We start from the raw sequence: 23,099 nt of genomic DNA on the forward strand, positions 1-23,099 counted from the left end.
TCTATCTATCTATCTATCTATCTATCTATCTATCTATCTATCTATCTATCTATCTATCTATCTACATTAATTAAAATAGAATTACATACTTTTGATACAATAAAATGCACTATGCAATAAGATGTGTATTCACACACAATGCTACTTTCCTATCAAAAATGTTGTTTAAAGCTTTGTAGCACATGATTCATATAATAGTTAAGTATGATGTATTAAAAGTAAAAAAAAAAAAATAATTTTACGTTAGCAAAATTAACTAACTTTAGTACATCATACAATCTTGAATGTTGAATAAATGTGCGTATGACACAAATATATTTGATCAAAGGGCAATCTTTCTTTTTAAGCCCTGCATTGTTTCCATTAAACTTTAAGTGTGCATTAAACTCTCCAGTAAACGTAAAACAAGCAAATCCTTTCATAAATCATTCATGGGTGTTATTTGAAATAACTAATGTGCATTTTGCCTTCTAAAACCTGCAAAGGATGCAAAAATTGAGCCAGAGGAGTTTACAAATCGCCTGCAGACGGAGTTGAAATCTTCTCCTCAACCGTACCTGATCCCTTTTCTGAAGGTAGGAATCAAACTTGTGTTAGAAAACATGCGCTCGATCCTTTTAAATTCAGAAATCTGAATGGACCACAATTAAATGAGAATTCTATCATCACTTTATTTCCAAACCTGTATGCATTTCTTTTGTAAAACACTGGGAGATGTTTTGAAGAATTGACTTTCATAGTATAGGTAGAAAATGCCATGTAAATCAATGTGGGTGAGAACTGTTTGGCTATTAGCATTCTTTAATACAAGTTTTATTGACATTAGAGTGAGATGATGACTTGATTTTCATTTTTTAGCGTGAAATGTTTCCTTGTCTTTGTACAGAAAAGCCTGCCTGCTCTGCGTCTGACCCTTCTGAACTCCCAGCAGTCTTTAACTCAGCTGTCTCAGACCTCTGCTACAGCAGCAGCATCTCTGCCGGTCAACACCATTAAAGCTCCGGCACCGAGCACGTTACCCACTACCATCAGACCCACCACTGCCCTCACGCCCGCCGCAGCACTGGTACTCCTGCTTTCCTGTCATTGGAATATATTGAATAATCATTTCTTTATGTTGCCTGTGAAATTGCATTGTGAAAATTAAGATCATTTTATTGAATTTAAAAAACCAAGTTTGGTCCCTCCTAAAAATCATTTGACGTTATTAGTTTTTAATCTCATGTAATTACTTTAATGTAATAATTAAGTAATTATTTTAGGCAAATAAACCAATACTATAATGCTGGTATTTTTTACTGCTTAAAAAAAATGAAAAACAAAATAAATAATTAGTTGAAGGCAAAATTATTAGCCATACTGTGAATTTTTGGGTTATTTTTCAAAGTTCAAATATTATTTCCAGAGTGCTGCCTAATGGAGACATTTTTTTTCAACAATTTATAAAACGTAATATCTTTAATATTGTTTTTGTTTTGTATTTGCCCTAATGACAGTATATAAAATTTTACTAGTTATTTTGCAAAGTACTATAGATTAGATTCAATTTTATTGTCATTACACAAGTACAAGTTCAAGGCAACCAATTGCAGTTTAGGTCTAACCAGGGGTGCAACTTTGATGGACATTTTTAAAAAGGTTCCACCAGGAAGAGTTTTACGTTTTTTTATCAAAAATAGAACTGAAAAACCATATTTAACTTTGAAATTTTTTTTTTGTACATTTTATCTATTTATATTTTATATATTTGTCTGAGTAATTTATTTATTTATTTTATATAATACGAATTTGTATTTATCATGTAATAGTTTAATGTATATCCATTTGGCCACGAAATAGCCATAAGTTGCTGATGTGGCAATAAATATGTAATAAATAAATAAACCAGGAGTGCAACAGCAGCAAGTGTAGGATATAGGTATAAATTATAAAGTGCAATTCTAGAAAAAAAAATTTGGTGATATTTACAGATGGATGTACTATGAACATTATATACAGGTTGTATTAACTATGAACGGAGATTAACAATAGATGAATATACAGGTTGCTATTAATAATCAGAAATATGCAGATAGATATGAACGTAATTACAAATGTATATGTGCAGTGGATATGGACATTTCCAAATGAATTAGTGCACCGTAGTGCGATGAATATGTGCATTTTTTAAATGTGCAAATATTTAGTATTAGTATTCAGCTTAAAGTGAAATTTAAATGCTGAACTAGGTTAATTAGGTAAACTAGACAAGTTTAATTAATTAGGCAATCTGGACAACAATGACTTGTTCTTTAGCAGTAAAAAATCGTAAGTGGCTAATAATATAAAAATGAATAAATAAATTAAAAAGACAAAAAAATGTTTATTTATTTATTTAATTATTTATTTCCTGCCAAAATAATAGAAATTAGACTTGTCAAAGAGGGAAAAATGTAATTATGAAATGCTTTGGAAAATTTCCTTGCTCTTTTAAACAGCAATTGGGAAATATGTTTTTATTTAAATTATTAAAATTTCACAGAAAGGATAATAGTTTTGCCTTAGTACTTTAGGATTTCTGTCATTCTTTAATTTTCTTTTCGGCTTAATCTGGGGTCGCCACTGCGGAATGAACTGCAAACTTATCCAGCATATGTTTTACGCAGCAGATGCCCTTCCAGCTGCAACCCATCACTGGGAAACATCCATACACACTGATTCACACGCATACACTATGGTCAATTTAGCTTACCCAATTCACTTCTAGCGCATGTCTTTTGGATTTGTGTGGGAAACCGGAGCACCCGGAGGAAACCCACTCGAACACAGGGAGAACATGCAAACTCAACACAGAAATGCCAACTGACCCAGCCGAGGCTCGAACCAGCGACCTTGCTGTGAGGCGATCGTGCTACCCACTGTGCCACCATGATGCCCTATTTTAGGATTTGTAAGATGTAAAAAAAATACAAGATGTCATTTTAGCTAGTTAGGTGCTTAATTCCTTTTAGTTTAACTTTAAAATAAAAATAAATCCAGACATATTAAAAATAGAAAACAAAAGCTATTTTAAATGTATTTAAACTTTACATTTAATTAAAATGAAACAAAAAGGTTAAAATAACTCATTTGAATTGTATTAGTTTTAATAAAAACATCTCTATTCGCTCAATAATACATTTAAGCCATGGTAGTAAAAAAGCACTTCAAATGATTCCAGTGGTCAATTCAGTTGATTGGTGATTCAGACTTGACCAAAATACATTGTAATGCACTTCTAAAATATAAAGAATTAAAGTAACATTTTTGTGCACCACAGATTAACATTTGTAGACTCAGCAAATTCAGACTCAGACTTTTCCTCAGCAAATTTGTTGTTTGTTTTATTAAAAACTACATTATTATTTCTGTATTTTAATATTTTTAATGGAAATTTAAGTTTTATTTTATTTAAGCTTTGTTTGCAAAGGCTGTTTAAATAAAATCATGTTTTATTTTGTAAAAGAAACTTTCAAAGCACATTTATTAATTTACTAACTTAATGAAAATCATCAAAAGTCTTGCAATAGTCATCCAGCATTTGTCTACAGTTTTTCATATCCTTTGTGTCCCTAGGCTGTCAAGAGGCCTGGAATTCAGACAACTCAGACACGGATGCCGGTGGTGATTACACAGGCGGTTCGTGCTCAAGGTAAGCTATTGAGAGACTTAATGAGCTTAGAGTCCATTTTAAACCCACTAAAGGAAAGTTATGGAGGCTTAAGTGCTCCTTTTCTCATGCAAGAGTCCAGTTGAGGTACCGCAGTATAATTGCAAGTTTTATTGCAGGTGCTATTGGGACACCCTTGCAAGTGAGGAGCCCCATGGGTGTGGCCATTCATGCCTCGGCCAATCAAAAACAGAAGCTCAATGACCCCGGGGGCGGGACTTTCAGGTAGCTTTTCTAATAGTCCAGTAGATGGCAGCGTTTCTCTAGATTTGCTTCTTGTTTCTTGGCATTTGGGAGCTGAATATGAGGATGTGAGAATGGGTGTGATGGAATGAAGTCCGGTTTGTCACTGTTTATTATTATTATGGTGAAGAAAAATGAATAGTTTTTGTGAAAATGATTAAACGGTGAAAGATTTGTGATATTTATGAATTTATATATGAGTTTATATTTATTCATTTATACAAATAATAAAGAATTGTCCCATTTTATATATATATATCAGTGGGAATAAAATAAGCTTATCCTGCTCACCAAGGCTGCATTTATTTAATCAAAATACAGTAAAAATTGTGAAATGTTTTTGCACTATAAAATAACTGTTCAAAAGTAGTTTATGATTTATTTTAATAATTTATTCCAGTGATTGTAATGATAATTTTTCAGCTTTATTACTTCAGTCTTCAGAGTCACATGATCCTTCAGAAATCACTCTAATATTAATTATTATTATTATTATTATTATTATTATTATTATTATTATGAATGGTAATAGTAATAAAAGCAGTAATGACTGGAGTAATAATTTCATTTGAAACTGCATACAATAAGAAAGCAGTTATTTTATTTTATTTTTTATAAATATTTAACAATTCTTTTTTACATTTAATAAATGCAGCAGAATAATTTTCTTAAAAAAAAAAAAACTGAAAAACTTTTTCATTTACAAATTTTATATTAACACAAAATTCAAATTTCAAAATTCAAAATGTGTTTAACGTTTTATATATATATATATATATATATATATATGTATATATATATATATATATATATATATATATATATATATATGTATATGTATATGTATATGTATATATATATATATATATATATATATATATATATATATATATATATATATATATATATGTGTATATGTGTATATATATATATATATAAATATAAATGAACAATTCTTCCTAATACACTAATCATAGTACTACATAACTGAACATTTTAATGTTTAAATGTACAACGCAAAATACTCAAATGTATATGTGTGTAGATTAGTGAAACAAGTTAATAAGTATCTCTATATTCTGCTTATTATATTTTGAAATAAATATTTAAAAGGCAGTAATTTTAATGATTTCATAAAATAAATTTATGATTATTTAGTTAACTAACTGTATGAATTTAATGATTTTTTTTGTACAAAATACAGTTTTTGTTTTCTGTAAGACAAATATTTAAAATATACAGGGATTTACAGTACCATACATTTGGGTATGTATTTTTATGCAGTAGCATTACTACGTACATTAAATTTAATATAACTTTAAAAAATATTATTATAAAATAATAACATTACTTTTTAATATCGTATTTTTATTGATACATATTTTACAGCTTTATGTAAGCGTATTACAAAATCATAAATTGATGTAAGGTATGTGTGTTTTATTGAAAAAAGTTAATGTTTCTCTGTATATTCATAATATTTTGCTTTATTATATTTGATGGAGTTATTTAAAATATACATTGTAATTGTAATAATTTATAAAAATATTAGTGAAAATATTTAGTATTAATATTAGTTTATTAATAGTGATTATTCTGTGAATATGTTGTATGTTTTTAATGAATAATCTTTTGTAAAACTATGTAAAAATATGTAACAATACAATTTTTTAATAAAATTAAAGTGTAAAATATTTTAATCTTTTTTTATTGATTCTTGAAATTGGAAAAAAAAATATTTTAATTGGAAAAAAAATATTTTAAAAAATATTTAAAATGTACAATGATTTTACCATACATTTGTGTGCTGTAGCATAATTACTACATCTTAAAAATGTAATTAAATTAATAAAAAAAAAAAATAATAAAAAAGCTTTTAAATGAAAAAATACTATGATAAAAATAACTATATATTTTTCTATTGTATTTTTATACAAATATAATTCACAGTCTAATAACAGAATCATAAATTGATGAAAAAAAAGTTAAACTAAAATATTTAAAATTGTTAGATTTAAATATGGTATGATAATATACCTGTTTAATGCATGGAAAAACCCATCTCCTGTCTCCTCTGTTCATATCCACAGGGATGATGACGACATCAATGACGTGGCATCCATGGCTGGTGTGAACCTGAACGAGGAAAACGCCCGTATCTTGGCCACGGGTTCAGAGCTGGTGGGCACCCAGATCCGCTCCTGTAAGGATGAGGCCTTCCTTCCTGCCAGCCTGCTCCACAAACGACTCCTCGAAACCGGTACCAAATATTATAAGCCACCACAACACCCTTTCACACATACCATAGCGGCAGTCTGGCTATGTGATTGTCAGGATCAGTTTCTCCTGGCAGGTTTACAGTCATAAAGAGGTTTAAGCCGCACCGCCACTGTGTGGGCAGTTAATATTCTGTCTAATTACTGTATCAGTGTTGACTGACGTTGTTTGAGGGCGGATCTTTCAAATGGGTGTGGGATTATGAATGGATTTAAACAAAAAGCTGATGAAAGCTGGCCCGATGAGACAGGAAACATGTGTCATTTCTTTTTATAAGCATCAGGATTCGGCTGCTTGATTTAAATGCCACACAGAGAGCTAATATTTTAAAGTATGAATAGATTACTGAAGGAATCTGCACATTAACACTTTGTATGACAGCTTAAGAAACATTTTAATCAGGGTAATTTCTTTACATGCACATAAAGAATAATAATAACTATGTGTGTGTATATATAAAATGTAAATGTATTTTAAATTGTAGTTTTAATATTATTCCAGTAATTCATTCACATGACAGAACACAGTGTTAAGTGATCTATTGGAAATAAGTTTTGTATGATGATTTGATGCCGCAGATCAAGTTGGTTAAGTTACTTTAACAAAGACATTAATTACTAATTATATCATAGTATTTTAATTACTTTTCTAATTACTTAATCTAAAAAGAAAAATTATTACATTTTTCCAAGAAGTAATTAAATTACTTGACTCAGTAATACTTAATGCTTAAAATTCTCAATGCATAGGCAATGTAAATTAAACTCAATTCAATTCTTTACATTTAAGTTAAACATAGTATTTAGGTTTGTTAAAAAAGACATTTTAATAACAAATCTACCTTCTTTAAAGTTTTAAAGCAAAAAAACAAGCTAAACATGTATCAAATACCTAAATCAGGGGTTCTTAATGTCAACATTAAAAGGTCCAAATCTGAATGTTTATTTAGGTCAAAGGTTCAGAACAATTAATATTACATAACTTGTTTTTAATAAACATCCATAACATGCATCACAAGTCAACACTTAATTTTTCTTTAAATAATGGCATTTTAATTCAAAACGCATGAATACAATGCAGATGTGGCAGAACCTCTAATACAATATAAGTGCATTTTTGCACAAAACACAACAAAAGGGAGGCCTAATAGTCGCTGGATGCATCCATGATAATGCAAGCTGAGATTGCAAATCTCAGACATGCAATGTCAGACACAATGCACTCAATGGAGCTAGTGACTTAACTGAGGGGTGAGGTTAGCAGTGGTGTGGGCATTAAAAAGCATTGCAATCAGGCCAACTACACCAGGTCTGCATCCAGACCTTTATTCAAAAAAAGTGAAAAATACAAAAGATGTGTAATGAAAACTTTAAGTGTTGTAGTTTTACGGTCCTTATATCTGTATTTTGTGGATACTGCCGTTCAAAATGTCCGTGTTTCATTTCATAGTGGCGTTTCACATTTCGTCTTTTACTCTGATTCTCATTACAAATCAAGCAGAATGCTTTGTGTTGGCTTGTGGCAAAATAAACATACTTATCTGTCCATTCAACTTAACTGTCGATTCTCTTCATCAAGTTTTCTTTTCTGTGAGACTGACATCTTCATTCATTCAAATGATCACTTTGCTGTGGTGTGTTAAAGCTGGTGTTAGCCCGCTCAATCACGTGAAGCCTCGTATGATCACTGGATGTCATGACAACAAAGTCAAGCAGAAAACTTTTAATATTTTGCCGTTGATTTTATTTTTGCCCGTATTTTTTTAAACAAAAATACAAACAACTACTTATGTTTAATTCACTTTAATTTTGTAAAAATTAAGAAGTTATTTTAAGTCCTTCATATTGAACCCAGCAATTTTACAGTGTAATCAATATTGCAATCATTTGCATCCCTTCATGTTTTTGAAAAAGTAACGTTGACATTTTTTTGTTATAAATAATTGTAATCAAATCATCTAAAGTGTTAGTAAAGAGATTTAGATTGTTCTTAAAGCGCAGTGAATAGGAGAGTACAGCAAATAATATTTACTATCCTGATTGCTGAAATAATAAAAGAAAAACACCATGATGGTGTAATCAAGACTTTCAGAAAAAGGGAAAAAATAGTGTGAGACTGATGATGTCAGCCAGAGGAGAGAATAATGTCAAATTTACTCTCAACCCCATAGATGCTGCATTAGAAAAACCTCACATAAGTGGTAATTCATTTTTTGTAATTTGATGCAAAGATGATATAATACAGTCATAATTGCATATAACTGTTTATACATTTTTTTTAACAATCAAAATATTAAAAACTTTCAAGGTTTAAAATTATGATAACCGTTAAACGCTTCATAAGTCTTGTGAAAAGGGTCTATTAGAATGATTTCTGAAAGGACATGTGACACTGACGACTGGAGTAATGATGCTGAAAATTCTAATTCAGTGTAATACAGGGTGTCCGTGGGGTCTTAAACAGTCTTAAAATGTCTTAAATTTCAAAAGCAATATTTTAGGCCTTAAAAGTCTTAAATTCACAGAAATATTGTGTTGTAGGTCTCACATCATTTTAAACAGGTCTTAATTTTCCTCTGTCCAAGTAAAGCTACCCAATTGGGCCAACATCCATTCAATCACCAACTACCCATCTTAATAAAATCAAGGAAAGAAAAGTAAAAACAATTACACCGTTCCTTGTCATAATAACAGAAATGCATTAGGTTGAATAGAAGTTAAACTCAATCAATTTGGACCACAAGCCAACAAATATATATTTATGATTATTTATGTAATTGCCTCCACAATAAATATACTTTTAATATTGTTAAATGTGTCTTTTAAAAAAATAAATTAATAATATATTGAAAATAGTGTATACAACTAGACTTTTTTTATTTTGACACATAAAAATAATCATTAGTGTTTGGCCCTGTATAAGTCTTAAATTGCATTCATAATACTTATAAAAGGGTCTTAAAAAGTCTTACATTTGACTCGATGAAACCTGCTGAAACCCTGATTAGGAATGATTACATTTTAAAATATAATTTACCTTAAAAGTGAGCTATAATTACAGTCATTTTAAATTGAAGTAATATTTTACAATTCTACAGTTTTTATTGTATTTTGTATAAAAATGCAGCTATTAAAAGCTAAAAAGAATTACTAGTCAAATAGTTTCTTAGCATAACCCACCCTTTACATAAAGATCTATTGATTGGTATCCCTCAATCCCTTTCTTCTTGATCTCCACCTAAGACTTGTCCACTTTCTAGTGCACTAGAGCTGGTCACTCACTTGCTCAGTCATCATAATGAATGCCCTGTGTGTGAGCTCGAGGGCTCCTCATTCTGCGTATGAGTACTTTATATGCCGTCTTTTGATGGCTCGCTGTTAGTCTGCTATGTGCTGAAATGAAAGGTTGCCTCGGGCCTCTTCCCTGACAAGGTCACTTGCTTGCACACTCAGAATGTCCCTGCATAAACAAACAATACACATTTTAAGCACCAGATGGATTTAGATCGACATACCTGCGGATTCTACATGTAAACAAATGTCCTAATCTGCTTTTTGTGAAGAAAATGTGTGCCTGAACATAACGAATAGCTGTGTTTGAAATGGCATACTAGTTGAGTAGGTATTATTTTAATTTGCACAACCTTTAGAAAAGTACATTCTGTGTAGTGTGAAGAGAGCTGTGTCTGAAATCGCATACTTGCCTTTTATGTAGCTTGTAAAAAACAATATGTGAACTGTGAGGTACCTGGATGAACTACTACTTCTGTTGAGATTCTGAAGTGTGCGTCCAATTGACTCTATCCAATGATGCCGCGCAAGAAAATTTCTGAATGGGCTCAACGGATGCTAATAGATCATGTTATTAATAACAAATGGTGACTGTAGAGACACAAGATTTTATTCAACTTTGTTCACAATTGGACACTCTTTGAAAATAAATATTTGTAAGATTTACAGAAAAAATGGCCGCTGTGTTTGCCGGAATTTAACTGTTAAAAATACAGTAGGATTGTGAATAAATTTTCTAAATTTATGGTAAACTGGCATATTTATTGTTTCTTTTTTATGGTGTTTTGAAGTACTAACATCTACACAGCATAACTTTGTAAAGGCTGATTTATACTTTTGCCTGGCGTCGCGTTTCGAACTTCGCTGACGGCGCGTGCACCTCATGAAATGGACAAGGCGTTTATACTTGACACGTTCGCCCTTGTGATATTTTTTTAAAACGAAAGGGGGCGGTCAAAAAACCCCACTGTAAAGTCAGATGGACAGATGAACGTACAAGTAGGAAGTTTCCGGAACTACGTCATATCATTAATATCACTTAATATCCATTTTTTTAAATCACACTTTGATGTATTACTTGCTTTTGTTCATATCTCGGACAGTTCTACCTATTAAAGTTAAATCTCAATGGCAACGGAACATGGGTTGCGCTACAAATATATTTTTTATTACTGCAAGAATAAATGCCAAAAAAGTACACTTGCTTAAAAATGCTGGCGGTCTTTTTATTGATTTAGCCCACTCCACAATTCACACATTACTGTCTGGCTAGTTTGTGTCCTCTACTGATATGCTAAAAAGCAATAATGGTCCAACATTCTCTGACCATTATCACTAATAAAGCCTAGAAAAATAGCGCATCACTATATTGTAAACCAATAGGTTCAAAAATTCTTTTCCAGTTATCAAAGAAATAGTTTTGTTACTTCATTTTATTTTTGTAACTATTAAATTTAAAATTGTAATATAAACAGTGTAAAACCTATGACTGGTGGAAAAACATATATTCTTTAATTTTGTATTAACCACATGGCTCTTTTTGCCATGGCCTCTTTTTTGGTTTTAACAAATTTATCCCTCAAGTTTTTCTAAACTTTTTAACAAAAACTTTCTTCCTTTCCCACTGGTTGCAATTTCTAGCCAAGAATTATTAGTCTCCCTATGATCACACATGGACTGATCATAAAGATGTTTGTACTCGTTTCAAACAAAATCTCTTCAAAGTGATTCATATTCAACTCAAATGAAATGTGGTGCCACGTGAACTATCCAATCGAGTCATGCGCTCCGCCAGCCAAAAACATGTCGCATGCACCCAAAGCGAACCACCACAAACTGCGATGACGTGACGTTCACTGCACGCGCTCAAGCAAACTAGTGAACGCGTCGAGTAGAAATCAGGCTTGACAGACAAAAACACAACCATAAGCAGGTGTGGATGAGAAAGTCATATGATAAACCAGGGCTCATCACAAATAACTTTTCCCACAAATAGATCCTCAGTGTCATTCACAACTGCTAAACACCATCACGGTAACACATAAAGTAATGCAATAAACTTTATTTATCAACCTTAGATGTAACATAAATCCTGTAATTACTCAAGAGATAAACTGAAAAGTACCTTTAGAAATATCAACAAAAAATTATAACATATGAAATGTCATATAGGGAATTCTAGGAAAGTGAATTTACAGTTATTCACATATATGAAATTAGATTTTTACCATATGGATTGTTACCATAGTAGTTTTACAGTTTTTTTTTTTTTTTTTTTTTTTTTTTTAAACTGTGTCACAAACATTTTTTACAGTGTAGCGCAATGACAATAAAACTCAACTTGACCTAAGTTTATGCTACTTACATTCATACTATATGGAATGAACTAAGGGTTCTAAAAGTTGTGTAGGAAATTCAATTGTAGTACCTACTTGAGTTTTATGTGATTTTGGAGACTATGAGTAATATGAATGGAATTTAAATATATTACATCCACCATTTATCATTTGACCAACCCGCATAAGTTACGTCTCTTTTCTCCCATTCCTAAATTTTCTCCTGTGGCCTCATGGAATAGTTAAAGTGTCCATTCGGTGTGCATTTCAGAATCTTGCTGGAAGTAGTTGGTCAACCGAGTACTTTTTTTTTTTTCTGTCAAATAAAACGAATTGGGACATACTATTCACTCTGCTTGCACACTGCTTTTCACATGCTATATGTGATTTCGGACACACCGTTTGTATTCCAGATGGTAGCTAGGGTGTTGCTAAGAGGTTCATATGGTATTCCGAAATAACCCGCAGAGCGTAAATGTTATGTACAGCATTTACTGTTGATTTATTCCAAAATAACTTTATAGTAATGCAGTACACATATATTTGCATTGGTGCAGAATAAGAAAGATGTGTGTTTGAATAGCACTTTCCCCACCAATAATTAGTTAACTTTGATACTAGTAATTAGATGGTAGTATATTGAATTTTGTCTGTCTTATATTTGTGTTTTAGTCTCCCTTACTCCAAAACAAAAAACATAACAGAAAAAAATTATAAATAAAATGTTTTTAGTGTTTATAAATGTTTAGTTTTGTTATGTAAAAATCGGTAGTATGATTTTATGAAAATTACTGGTTAATTTAATTTTTTTTTTTAAGATTTAATTAACAAATGTGAAAAATATATACTTACAATAAATAATTTCAAATAACCGCTGTTCTTTTAAAATCACTATTCTTCAAAGAAACCTGAAAAAGAATGCTTTATAGTTTCCACTAAAATCCTTTTCTCATTTTGGCCATCAGTAATGGTGAACAGAATTGTTACTTTAGCCATAATTAAGAATAATTTCTGAATAAATTTGTGACACTGAAGGCTGGAGCAATGATGCAATTTTCATCACAGGAATAATTACAAAAGATATGACATTAAAAATTGTTCTTTATTCATTATTTCATAGCTATATCAACTAAATCCAGACTTAAAAATAATTGAAATTATAAAAAATTTGACTGGAAGTGTAAACATTACCCATAAATCCTTGGAAATAAAGTCCTCTACCTTTTTTCCATTACTAGTAAGCAAAGGTGCATGTCAACACCCAATCCAGTCTATAATCAAGACCAGACAGTCAAACGCTCTACATGCAATCTCATCAGTAATAAATAGTTCACCTTTATATAAATAATTTTAAAGCCATCCTTAACACTGCGAAGAAGCGGCAGACTGTCGTTCAGACACGAGGCAAGTCTTTGGATCTCTCTCATCCCAAAAAGCGCCCTCCATTATTGTATTTAAGAAAACTCTCTCTCCCCCCGTGCGCTTGATTTAGCACACAGTGCATACCAATGAGTGCCCGCGGATATGTGCTATTACATGGAGCCCGGCTGTGGTTGTTATGCTGTCGCCAGGGGGGTGGAGTGTGTTAAAAATGTAAATCTTCCTCCGGGGGAGTTCTCTCTCTCTCTCTGTGTGAGTGTGTGCATGTGTGTGTGTGAGATGGCTGCAGGAGGAAACCGGGAGGAGTGTGTAGCGCCACCTGCTGGAGAGAGAAAGAGAGTGATTGAAAGCGAGTGTGTGGGTGTGACAGATGCACAGAAGTGTGGCATTGAAGTGTTTACCAGTTAAATTAGGTCATATCACGAGGCAGGATTGAGAAGCAAAACAATAATACTCGTCTTTTAATTGGCTTGACGCTCCAGGCTCAAAGAATTGCTCTTCATTTCACTTTTTTTCCCTCTTCTACCTTCCCCGAGTAACTTTTTACCACCAAACTTTGTCTCGTTTCAGCCAAGAAGTTCGGTGTGACGGAGGTGTCAATGGAGACGGTCACTCTCATTTCTCACGCCACTCAGTCCAGGCTGCGCTCCATGCTGGAGAAAGTGTCGGCTGTTGCGCAACATAGAGCCGATTCATGTAAAGTAAGAACCAATACCTGAACACCACACACTCCAGTACTTCAAAGAGAAACCACAGACTGAGTTTCACCACCGAACACTTCTCATTATACGTCCTTCACGCTGGAAATGTAACTGGTAATGGTAATCCTAACCTGAGTTCTGATCACTGGAGATACATTAGTAATATATGAGTCTTCTACTAATAGGAGACTTATATTGGACAGCACACTAAACTGGACTTATTAAACCATCCCTATTGGTTATAGATTACTACTAAAGTACTTTATTATTTAGCGATCACTTGATTAAAGATTAGTTTTGGTGTTGGAAAAATGATTCAGATTCATTTGAACTGATTTGTATATGTATATATTTTAAATAAGTATACAACTGATTAAGGGAATTTTGATGCTGTAATATGTTATTATTGTGATATTGTGTCTTAAACACAATAAACAAACAATTTCAGGCATATTTAGAGCAAGAATTGTTTTGATTGAATTTTATAAAACTCATATTTAACACTTGAGAGCTCTTGGGGATGTTTTCATTCACTCTGGGGTGATTTTGAGTCTCAATTTTAAGCCATAACCTTTTTAAAACCGGTCTATCTAAAAGCTTAATGATGCCACAGTCAAAATAACAGTAAAAATAAAAAAATTTACCTCTTCACAACAGGGAAAACCACCAACAATCAAGAATGCATGATTATATGGTGTCATTGCTTTGCAATCAATGAACGGTTGTTATAATGTTAATGGGACAAAAACAGCACCAACATAACAAAAGGAGAAAAAATTAACAATACACAAGGGTTAAAGATCACAATGCAGCCATACAATTCCAATTATTGTAATTTAAAATACTGTACTATTATCCCTCAAACTAGGTTTTACCGATTTGTCATTTTTCAAATTTACATTTGATTTAATAATCACTATTTAATAAATATATATATATATATATATATATATATATATATATATATATATATATATATATATATATATATATATATATATATATATATATATATATAATGTAAAAGATACACAAACATTATTTCACCCATATTTTAGTGTTTTATTTACAGCACATGATGGCATTTTTAGGCATGTTTAACACTTGAGAATTGTTTGGGATGTTTTCAGTCTCAATTTGCCCACAACTGTCCCTGTGTTTTAGCAAATAGATAGATTTTTAGTGGACAATCTTAATTTTACGAATATTTTGGGAAAATGCTTTGAAAGTTTTAAAAATCTCAACAATACACTCTTGGAAATTGACTACCCTTTCATCATGGTTGTGGCTCATTTTAAGCCACCAAGAAACAGAAATGTGCGCACATCTAGGAATCTCAAATGCAGGTGCTTGATACACAGTAGCAAAAGATCAAAAGAAAATCGGCACACTGCCACTTTAGTCACAATGTTTTGACCAACATGGTCTTCATCAAGTTAAACAATACAATTGGAGAACTCAAGAAATAGTAGTACAGCTCTACACATCACACCAGCAAACAATCACCCCAATCAGCCAAGAATACGCATGCAACAATATACATATGACAATGTGAGATGCATACATACCATTACACAAAAGTTTAAACTTCCTCAGAGACAAAGCATTCATTGTATAAATATAATGCATCACACCTGCAAAACATAATCATATCAACCAACCAACAGGCCAGTAAACCTATATATATATATATATATATATATATATATATATATATATATATATATATATATATATATATATATATATATATATATATGAACACACACATGAATGTAGTATACATTTGACAATATAATATATATAAATACAATTACAAAAAAGATTTCAAACCAAAATCCAAACTTAAACCTCTCAGAGACGAAGTATTCAATGTGCAAATGTAAAACGTTTCCCTCTGCAATAAAAGTATATTAATATTCCCACCCCTTCTCGGAACCTTCACTGGTTTTTGCCCAATTGACTTCTAGCAACATTTTTTTTTTTTATTGCAAAGCCATGTTAATTTTAGATTCTTTGCCCAAGACCTTTTTTTAAAGTCATTACTTAAGTAGCCTAATTGTGTGGAGAGCTACACAAGTGGAGAAATACACAAATCTATAATGAAAGCATTCGATTACTTTCGTACTGTTTGTGCTCGTTTAAGACAAAATTATTTGTGTTTAAAATAAAAGACGCCAGAATGGACATGTTTACATATCATTAACTGTATTTGTCTGTATTTGTCTAAAAACACCCAAATACCCAAGCGTCCACTTTCGCTAATCTTCAAATTGCGTGTACAGAAGCAGATCTAAGAACAGTGTCTTTATACGGAGCTCGTTTGTCAGTCCCCTGTCTGCAGTGCATATGGAGAGCAGAGGCTGATTGGTGGCTGCTGCACAGTTTGATCTATCTCTATTCTATCTAGTTACCTATCCATCTTTATATACAATACACTTTTTATTTGAACTTTTCATCTGAAACAAGGCCCGCAGCAACGTCAGCATGCAGTGTAAAACAGGCGTTACATGAATTGACTGATTCAGAAGTTACATAGTGAATGCGGCCATTTTTAGATTCATTTTCAACGCAGAAGCATCTTAAACAGCTCTTGCAACTAGACTATATCAGATTTAAGTTTGGCTTTTTGATGCTACTTTCACTTTTCACAGAAAGATATGGGAAAGTTCTTTAATGTCATGATAGCGGAACAGAATGGTAAAAAACAGGAGAATCTCTGCAAAAATGGGAAAGTTGATACGGGTATGCAATGTCCTTTTTTGTTACTTCAAGCGTACCCCTGAGAGTGAGGTAAGATAAATCTAAAGTAATTTCTATAGTTCAAACATCTCAGAATTGTAGCTGAGCATGTCTGTTATAGCAGTCACATATTTAAAAAAAGTGTGTGCTTTAAATCGGGTTCGGGCTCATAATTACAGTTAATGTGTCGGATCGGCTCGGTCCTGGACACAAGGTGCACAGGCTCAGGTACAGTAAGGTTTAATTTTTTGAGCTTGATCTAAGCTCTAAAGCCATGATACCATATTAATATGCAGTCTTGATTGTTGGTAGTTTTCCCTTTTCGGAAGATGGTAAAATTAGCAATTAAGCTTACTTTCTGTCTTTTATATGAAGTATAGTGTGTTTGTGTGTGAGAGTGCAAGAGAGATCTTTGCATGCTTATTTTGATATGTCTGAGAAAATTAAAACAAGCACCTGTTTTCAGGACAAAGTAAACACAGAAAGTGTATTTATCCACGCACACTATAATTATCGCACACTATCATAGAACTCCATATAAAAGCCAGAACGGTTTTTAAACGGGTCTATCTAAAGGGTTAATGCTGCTAACTGACGATCAACAGTAAAATGACAATTTGTGCTTCCTCCCAAGAGTGAAAACAACAAACAATCAAGAATGCATGATTATATGGTGTAATGGCTTTGCAATCAAAGTATGTTGTTATAATGGAAGTCAATGGGGCAAAAACAACACCAACAGAAGTGTAGTAAATTTACACATTAGACAAGGGTTGAAGATCACAATGCAGCCACAATGTACTCTTAATATATTATTAATTATTTCATTTAAATCTATGTTGTTTACCATTATCCTTCAAATAAACTGTGTAAATGAGAAAGATACACTAAAACGTTATTTCACCCATATTTTAATGTTACATCACAATTATTTCATGCTTTATATGTATATAAAAGGTCTTTTGCTCACACAAAAATCTCATCTTTGACCAATATACAGATATTACTATTTTTGCTTATATTATAACTCAACTTGATGCATAAAACTTAAATTACCTTACTGGTTGATGAACCTTTGAAGTAATTTCACAACTTTTATGTTAATTATTGTGTTTTTTCACCCTTTTTTAAAATAAAGAAAATTAGATTTTTTTAAAAGTTATATTGATTTATTTTATCTTTGGCATAATTTCAATGATAATTCATTGATTGCCAGAAGCATTAGAATCCCCTATATGTAATGGTTGCAGAATGTGTTCTTTATGGGTGCTGTGTGGTGAAACACAGTAGCTAAGTAAATAAATGTTTCACAGTTTTTACTTTTACTGCCTTCAAGTCATGTCCAAATGATTGTATTTATGAGATGAACACACAGCAGCACCGCCGCAATGTTGTGTTTACCTGTGGGACACACAGTATTTGTGATAAGCATAGACTTTCAGATGTCAATCTCAAAGCAAATTCCAAAAGCAGGTGTATGTTGTTAGTATATTACTGCATAGGTAAGTTTTTTTTTCTCTTTTCCTCAGTAATAAAACGGAAAGATTAAGACTTATAGTATATTTGGGCATAGAATCTCATTTAGGGGCTGCTTACATGAGATGTTTTCAGCCAAAAACAGCAGGAATCTTTCTTGTGACTGAAAACGCATAAATTACCATGGAAGAAAAACACCATTGTCGTTTTAGTGTAAACACCCAAAATGAGACTTTGAAAACGATGATGTCATGCTCTTAAATAGTACATGTTTAGAAAAGTGTAGATAAATGCAAACACAAACAAAAAAAAGTGGTGTAGTGTTTCCTAATGCTTCCACAGCATAGTGTAAATTTGCTTCACAATATAACCAACAGCAGAGATGCATCTTACACACACAGACTCACACACACAGCGAATTCTACATACAGATCAGTCCAGAGCCGCAGACGGCATGCCGTCACTTTCTTATATGTACTGTTTACAAGCAGGGTGTACTGGCGCCAAGTACTGGCCTGCGACCTGTACCATGAAGCTGGATTTGTTGTCTAGCCAGTTAAGCTTATATCTATTTTGCACCAATCTTGGCTTTTAGGTTAAATTTAAAGAATAATTTATACTTCAGACCGATCCTGACGCACACCTCTCAAAAATTTAGTTGTGACCATGCATAGCGCAGACTCTGTGATTGGTCGACTTGGGTAGCAGTGACTAGTGTGGGAGGAGCCAAGAGCTACGTGTCTGTTGAAGCGAGTGTTTAACAAGGGTCAAGTCCCATAGAGAAGTTTCAGATGGTTACTGAGTTTTAGCTTCTTGTGAAATAAGGTAGCAATTTAGATATTTCCAGTGTAAACAAAACATCCGCAAAGAAACTCAACAAAGAGGAACATGGAAACCTCACTGCAGCTAGCGTATTGGAAGTGTTGTTGTCAGAGCAACACAAACAGAAGGCAGAAGTATAAATTAATTCATTCAGCAACTCCACCTTGCAACTCGCTGACTTCTTTGTCCGTATTGTTATGACAGTTACCCTATTCTGTGTTATCCCCTGTGGTTGCAAAGAAGATTACAATGGGGAGCATGGCAAGTATGAAAGCCTCTGCAACTCGCGGCTGTACGTTAAAAAATGTGATGTTTGGGTTTAGGGTTGGAGAAGGTGTAGACGTTAATAACTGACAGTTGGGTTTAGGGTTGGGGAAGATGTAGATGTTAAAAACTGAAAAGTTGAGTTTAGGGTTGGATAAGGTGTAAACGTTAATAACTGATGGTTGGGTTTAGGGTTGGGGAAGGTGTAGACAATAACTGATGGTTGGGTTTAGGGTTGGGCAAGGTGTAGACATTAACAACTGATGGTTAAGTTTAGGGTTGGGGAACGTTAATGACTGATGGTTGAGTTTAGGGTTGTGGAGGGTGTAGATGTTAATTAATTGGATGGTTGGGTTTAGGGTTGGGGAAGGTGTAGGTGTTTATTGCTGTGATGGTTGGGTTTAGGCTTGGGGTTAGGTGTAGACATTAATAACTGATGGTTGATTTTAGGGTTGGAGAAGTTGTAGACGTCAATAACTGATGGTTGATTTTAGGGTTGGAGAAGTTGTAGACGTCAATAAGTGATGGTTGAGTTTAGGGTTGGAGAAGGTGTAGATGTTTATAACTGTGATGGTTGAGTTTAGGATTGGTGAAGGTGTAGACGTTAATGACTGTGATGGTTGGGTTTAGGCTTGGGTTTAAGTGTTGACGGTAATAACTGATGGTTGAGTTTAGGGTTGGAGAAGGTGTAGACATTAATAACTGTGATGGTTGAGTTTAGGGTTGGGAAGGTGTAGACGTTAATGACTGTGATGGTTGAGTTTAGGGTTGGGAAGGTGTAGACGTTATTGACTGTGATGGTTGGGTTTAGGGTTGGGAAGGTGTAGACGTTAATGACTGTGATGGTTGAGTTTAGGGTTGGGAAGGTGTAGACGTTATTGACTGTGATGGTTGGGTTTAGGCTTGGGTTTGAGTGTTGACGGTAATAACTGATGGTTGAGTTTAGGGTTGGAGAAGGTGTAGACATTAATAACTGTGATGGTTGAGATTAGGGTTGGGAAAGGTGTAGACCAGGGGTCTCAAACTCAATTTACCTGGGGGCCGCTAGAGGCTAAAGTCTGGGTGAGGCTGGGCCGCATCAGGTTTTCCACAAGACATTAATAATAATAATAATTATTAATTTCTAATTTGTTTATTTTTTCATCTTATTTTGTGTTTAAAAATAAAAAAATAAAGAGATTTGAGAAGATTTGAATTTTTTAGCACAAGATGGGGAAAAAAACAAACAGATTAAAAATTCTAATGTCCGAATGTCCGCATGTGCCCAATAGAAACGAGGCAGCCAGCAGGCATGGGAGAAAACACTCCATGGCAATGCTGCTGTAACTGTAACAAATGTTTCTCTCCAAGTCTCAAGTCCACCTGATGTCCCGCCCCCGAGAGCCATATACCTCACCGTGATTGGTGGGTCCGTTCAACTCCGCACGCAGCACTGCAAAGTGCCATTTATATCAAACTCATGGGCCGCACTAATGTTAAACTTTCAAATTAAGGCAGGGACCACAAACTATCTTCTCACGTTCCGCTAGTTTGAGACCCCTGGTGAAGATGTTAATAACTATGATGGTTGGGTTTAGGGTTGTGATAGGTATAGACCAGTGGTAGGGAACCTATGGCTCTCGAGCCACATGTGGCTCTTTGACCAAAAATATGTGGCTCTCCAGCTGTCTCCCTTCAATAATATTTTACTGTTTAAAAAATTATAACCGTCACTAGAAATCAGTGATTTCTATCGATTCCTATTGAAAATACATTTACAATTCCCTCTTTATTGTACATTTTTTACAGCAAAATTAATAAGAACTCTGTTAACAATTAAAGGGAGACATTTCTTCATTCATATTTGTTTATTTTTGAGTTCGACATAAATTAAGATTTTGTTTAAACCTGTATTATTTATAGTAGTAATCCAGTAGCAAATGCATTTTTAAAGATGCAGTTTGAGATGTACATACATCCAAATGGCTCTTTAAAAAATGCATTTGCTAAAAAAAATCAGAAATGGCTCTTTGTTGAAAAATGGTTCCCGATCCCTGGTATAGACGTTAATAACTGGTGGGTACAGCGCCATCTTACAGACAACATAGTTTTGACATGTGGGTCTCCATAACTTTAAGTTACTCCTCTACAACAAGTTAAGCCCCTTCATGTTACGCCCCTTTTTGCAGTCTGCAGACAGACGCTACTCTTGCGAGCACTAGCAATAAATTACTACTTGCAGTTCACTTAATAGCATCAAGTCACTATAACAAGGGTTTCTGATTTCTACACATCCACTTAAAAGATGCCTGTTAAAATTAGTTTAAATGTGTGTATAAAATTATTTGTTTATTTGTAAATGAAAAGGAGAGTATTTTGTATTATTCATTACTTATCCACAATTTCCCCAGATTTGTTGCCCTTGTTATTACAGAAAAACCAAATGCAATGCTGCTTGAGGGCGGAAAAAAAACTGAAGACTTTTGCTCTGCGCTAAGAAGAAAACGAGAATAAGGTGTCATGTTGCGATTTGTCCCGTTCTGATTTTGAAACAAACTGTTGGAAATGAGCAACCAGCTCGGCTGTATGAAGTCAGCCTGTTGACATCAGCGAAAAAACAAGCCAAACTTGAATGAAGACGTGGAAAAAGTTGGCCCTGCGAGTCAGGCAAAAGAGAGCGTGCGAGGAGAGATGAGAAGAGCAGTGCCGTTCCTGCCGCTAATAGGCTATAGCCTCAGAAGTGTGTGAAAATGCGTGTGTGTGTCGCTCTGCTTTGGTCCTCACGCAGCTCTTTTACCTGAACCATCGCAGGGAAAAGAGTTGGGGTTGCCTTGCAGAAACACTGCGAAGCGCACAATTATCCCATTAGCTCTGGGTGACCTACTAACTTCACTTTCATTTACGTACGAAAGAGGGGGAAAAAAAAGAGTGGAACTTTAGGCGAGCTGAGGGAAAAGTTAGTTTGTGGAGGTGATGAACTTGTTGATGAGGAGTTTTTGTTTTGTTTCCTCAGGATGAGGAGCTATACAACCACAATTTTAGATAAGTGATGTATTGCAATGTAATGGTGTACAGTATGAATAATGGATTACATTAGTGCAGTCAAAAGGTTAATTATGATTAACTGCATTCAAGATGAAAGTTTGGATTAATATATTTCATGTATATATAAAATACACATGCATGTATGTATTGTATATTATTGTTTATGTAATGGCGCAAAGCCATTAAGGGCATGTCCGAATCCACTTTTGCAATTTTAAGGATGAAAAAATAAGGTTTGCTCTGCGGCACATGGTCTAACAGGGTTGTGCTTATTCTCTTAACGAGTTATGGGTTTTTTGAGCATAACTTGCATTAAACCAATCAAAGTCTCAGCTCCCATTCCCTTCAAGAGTCAGTTGCGTTGCGCTATGGCACATTTACTATTTGCATGGCGGACTTTGAAAGTGAAAAAACTGAACGCCTCACTAGCGAAAAAACAGTTAAACAGACCATCTCAACAAAGATGAAGAATAAGCCTCCTCCATTCGACCTCTTTACTTTCTATTTCTCTTATTTTCTACTCTTTACTCGTTTCGTGGATAAGGAAACGGTGTTGTACGCACTCCACTGAACACATCCAGTAGCATACATATTTAATTTGGCTTGTTAAGCGCAAAGATTTGTTTCAAAACTATTTCTAAATTCAGTTCTAATTTCCAGCAAACAAATAAATAAACGATAATAACAAAGTGTGCTCAAAAAAAATAGGTTATGTCCAAACACGCGTCCTATGCCCCATGTGGTCCAAAACCTGACAGGTGGAAAATCTAAGCTTGTTTTTATTAAAACAAATAGAAATGTGCATATAATAAATAATAATAATAATAATAACATTATACAAAAGCACCCCGAGATG

The 23,099-nt window shown here is 33.4% G+C and overlaps 1 protein-coding gene across 1 annotated transcript in view; it reads left to right on the forward strand.

Moving 5' to 3' along the window:
• si:dkey-219c3.2 (transcription initiation factor TFIID subunit 4) overlaps positions 1-23,099 on the forward strand; it is a 101,434-nt gene that overhangs the window by 18,235 nt on the left and 60,100 nt on the right. The window contains exons 5-10 of the mRNA XM_056451895.1: positions 486-575; positions 887-1,066; positions 3,595-3,670; positions 3,808-3,913; positions 6,022-6,191; positions 13,785-13,915. Coding sequence (XP_056307870.1) covers positions 486-575; positions 887-1,066; positions 3,595-3,670; positions 3,808-3,913; positions 6,022-6,191; positions 13,785-13,915 — 753 coding nt within the window. The remainder of the gene's footprint in view (positions 1-485; positions 576-886; positions 1,067-3,594; positions 3,671-3,807; positions 3,914-6,021; positions 6,192-13,784; positions 13,916-23,099) is intronic.

The sequence above is a fragment of the Danio aesculapii genome, chromosome 25 (assembly GCF_903798145.1).
Source record: "Danio aesculapii chromosome 25, fDanAes4.1, whole genome shotgun sequence".
In the NCBI taxonomy this organism is placed as follows: Eukaryota; Metazoa; Chordata; class Actinopteri; order Cypriniformes; family Danionidae; genus Danio; species Danio aesculapii.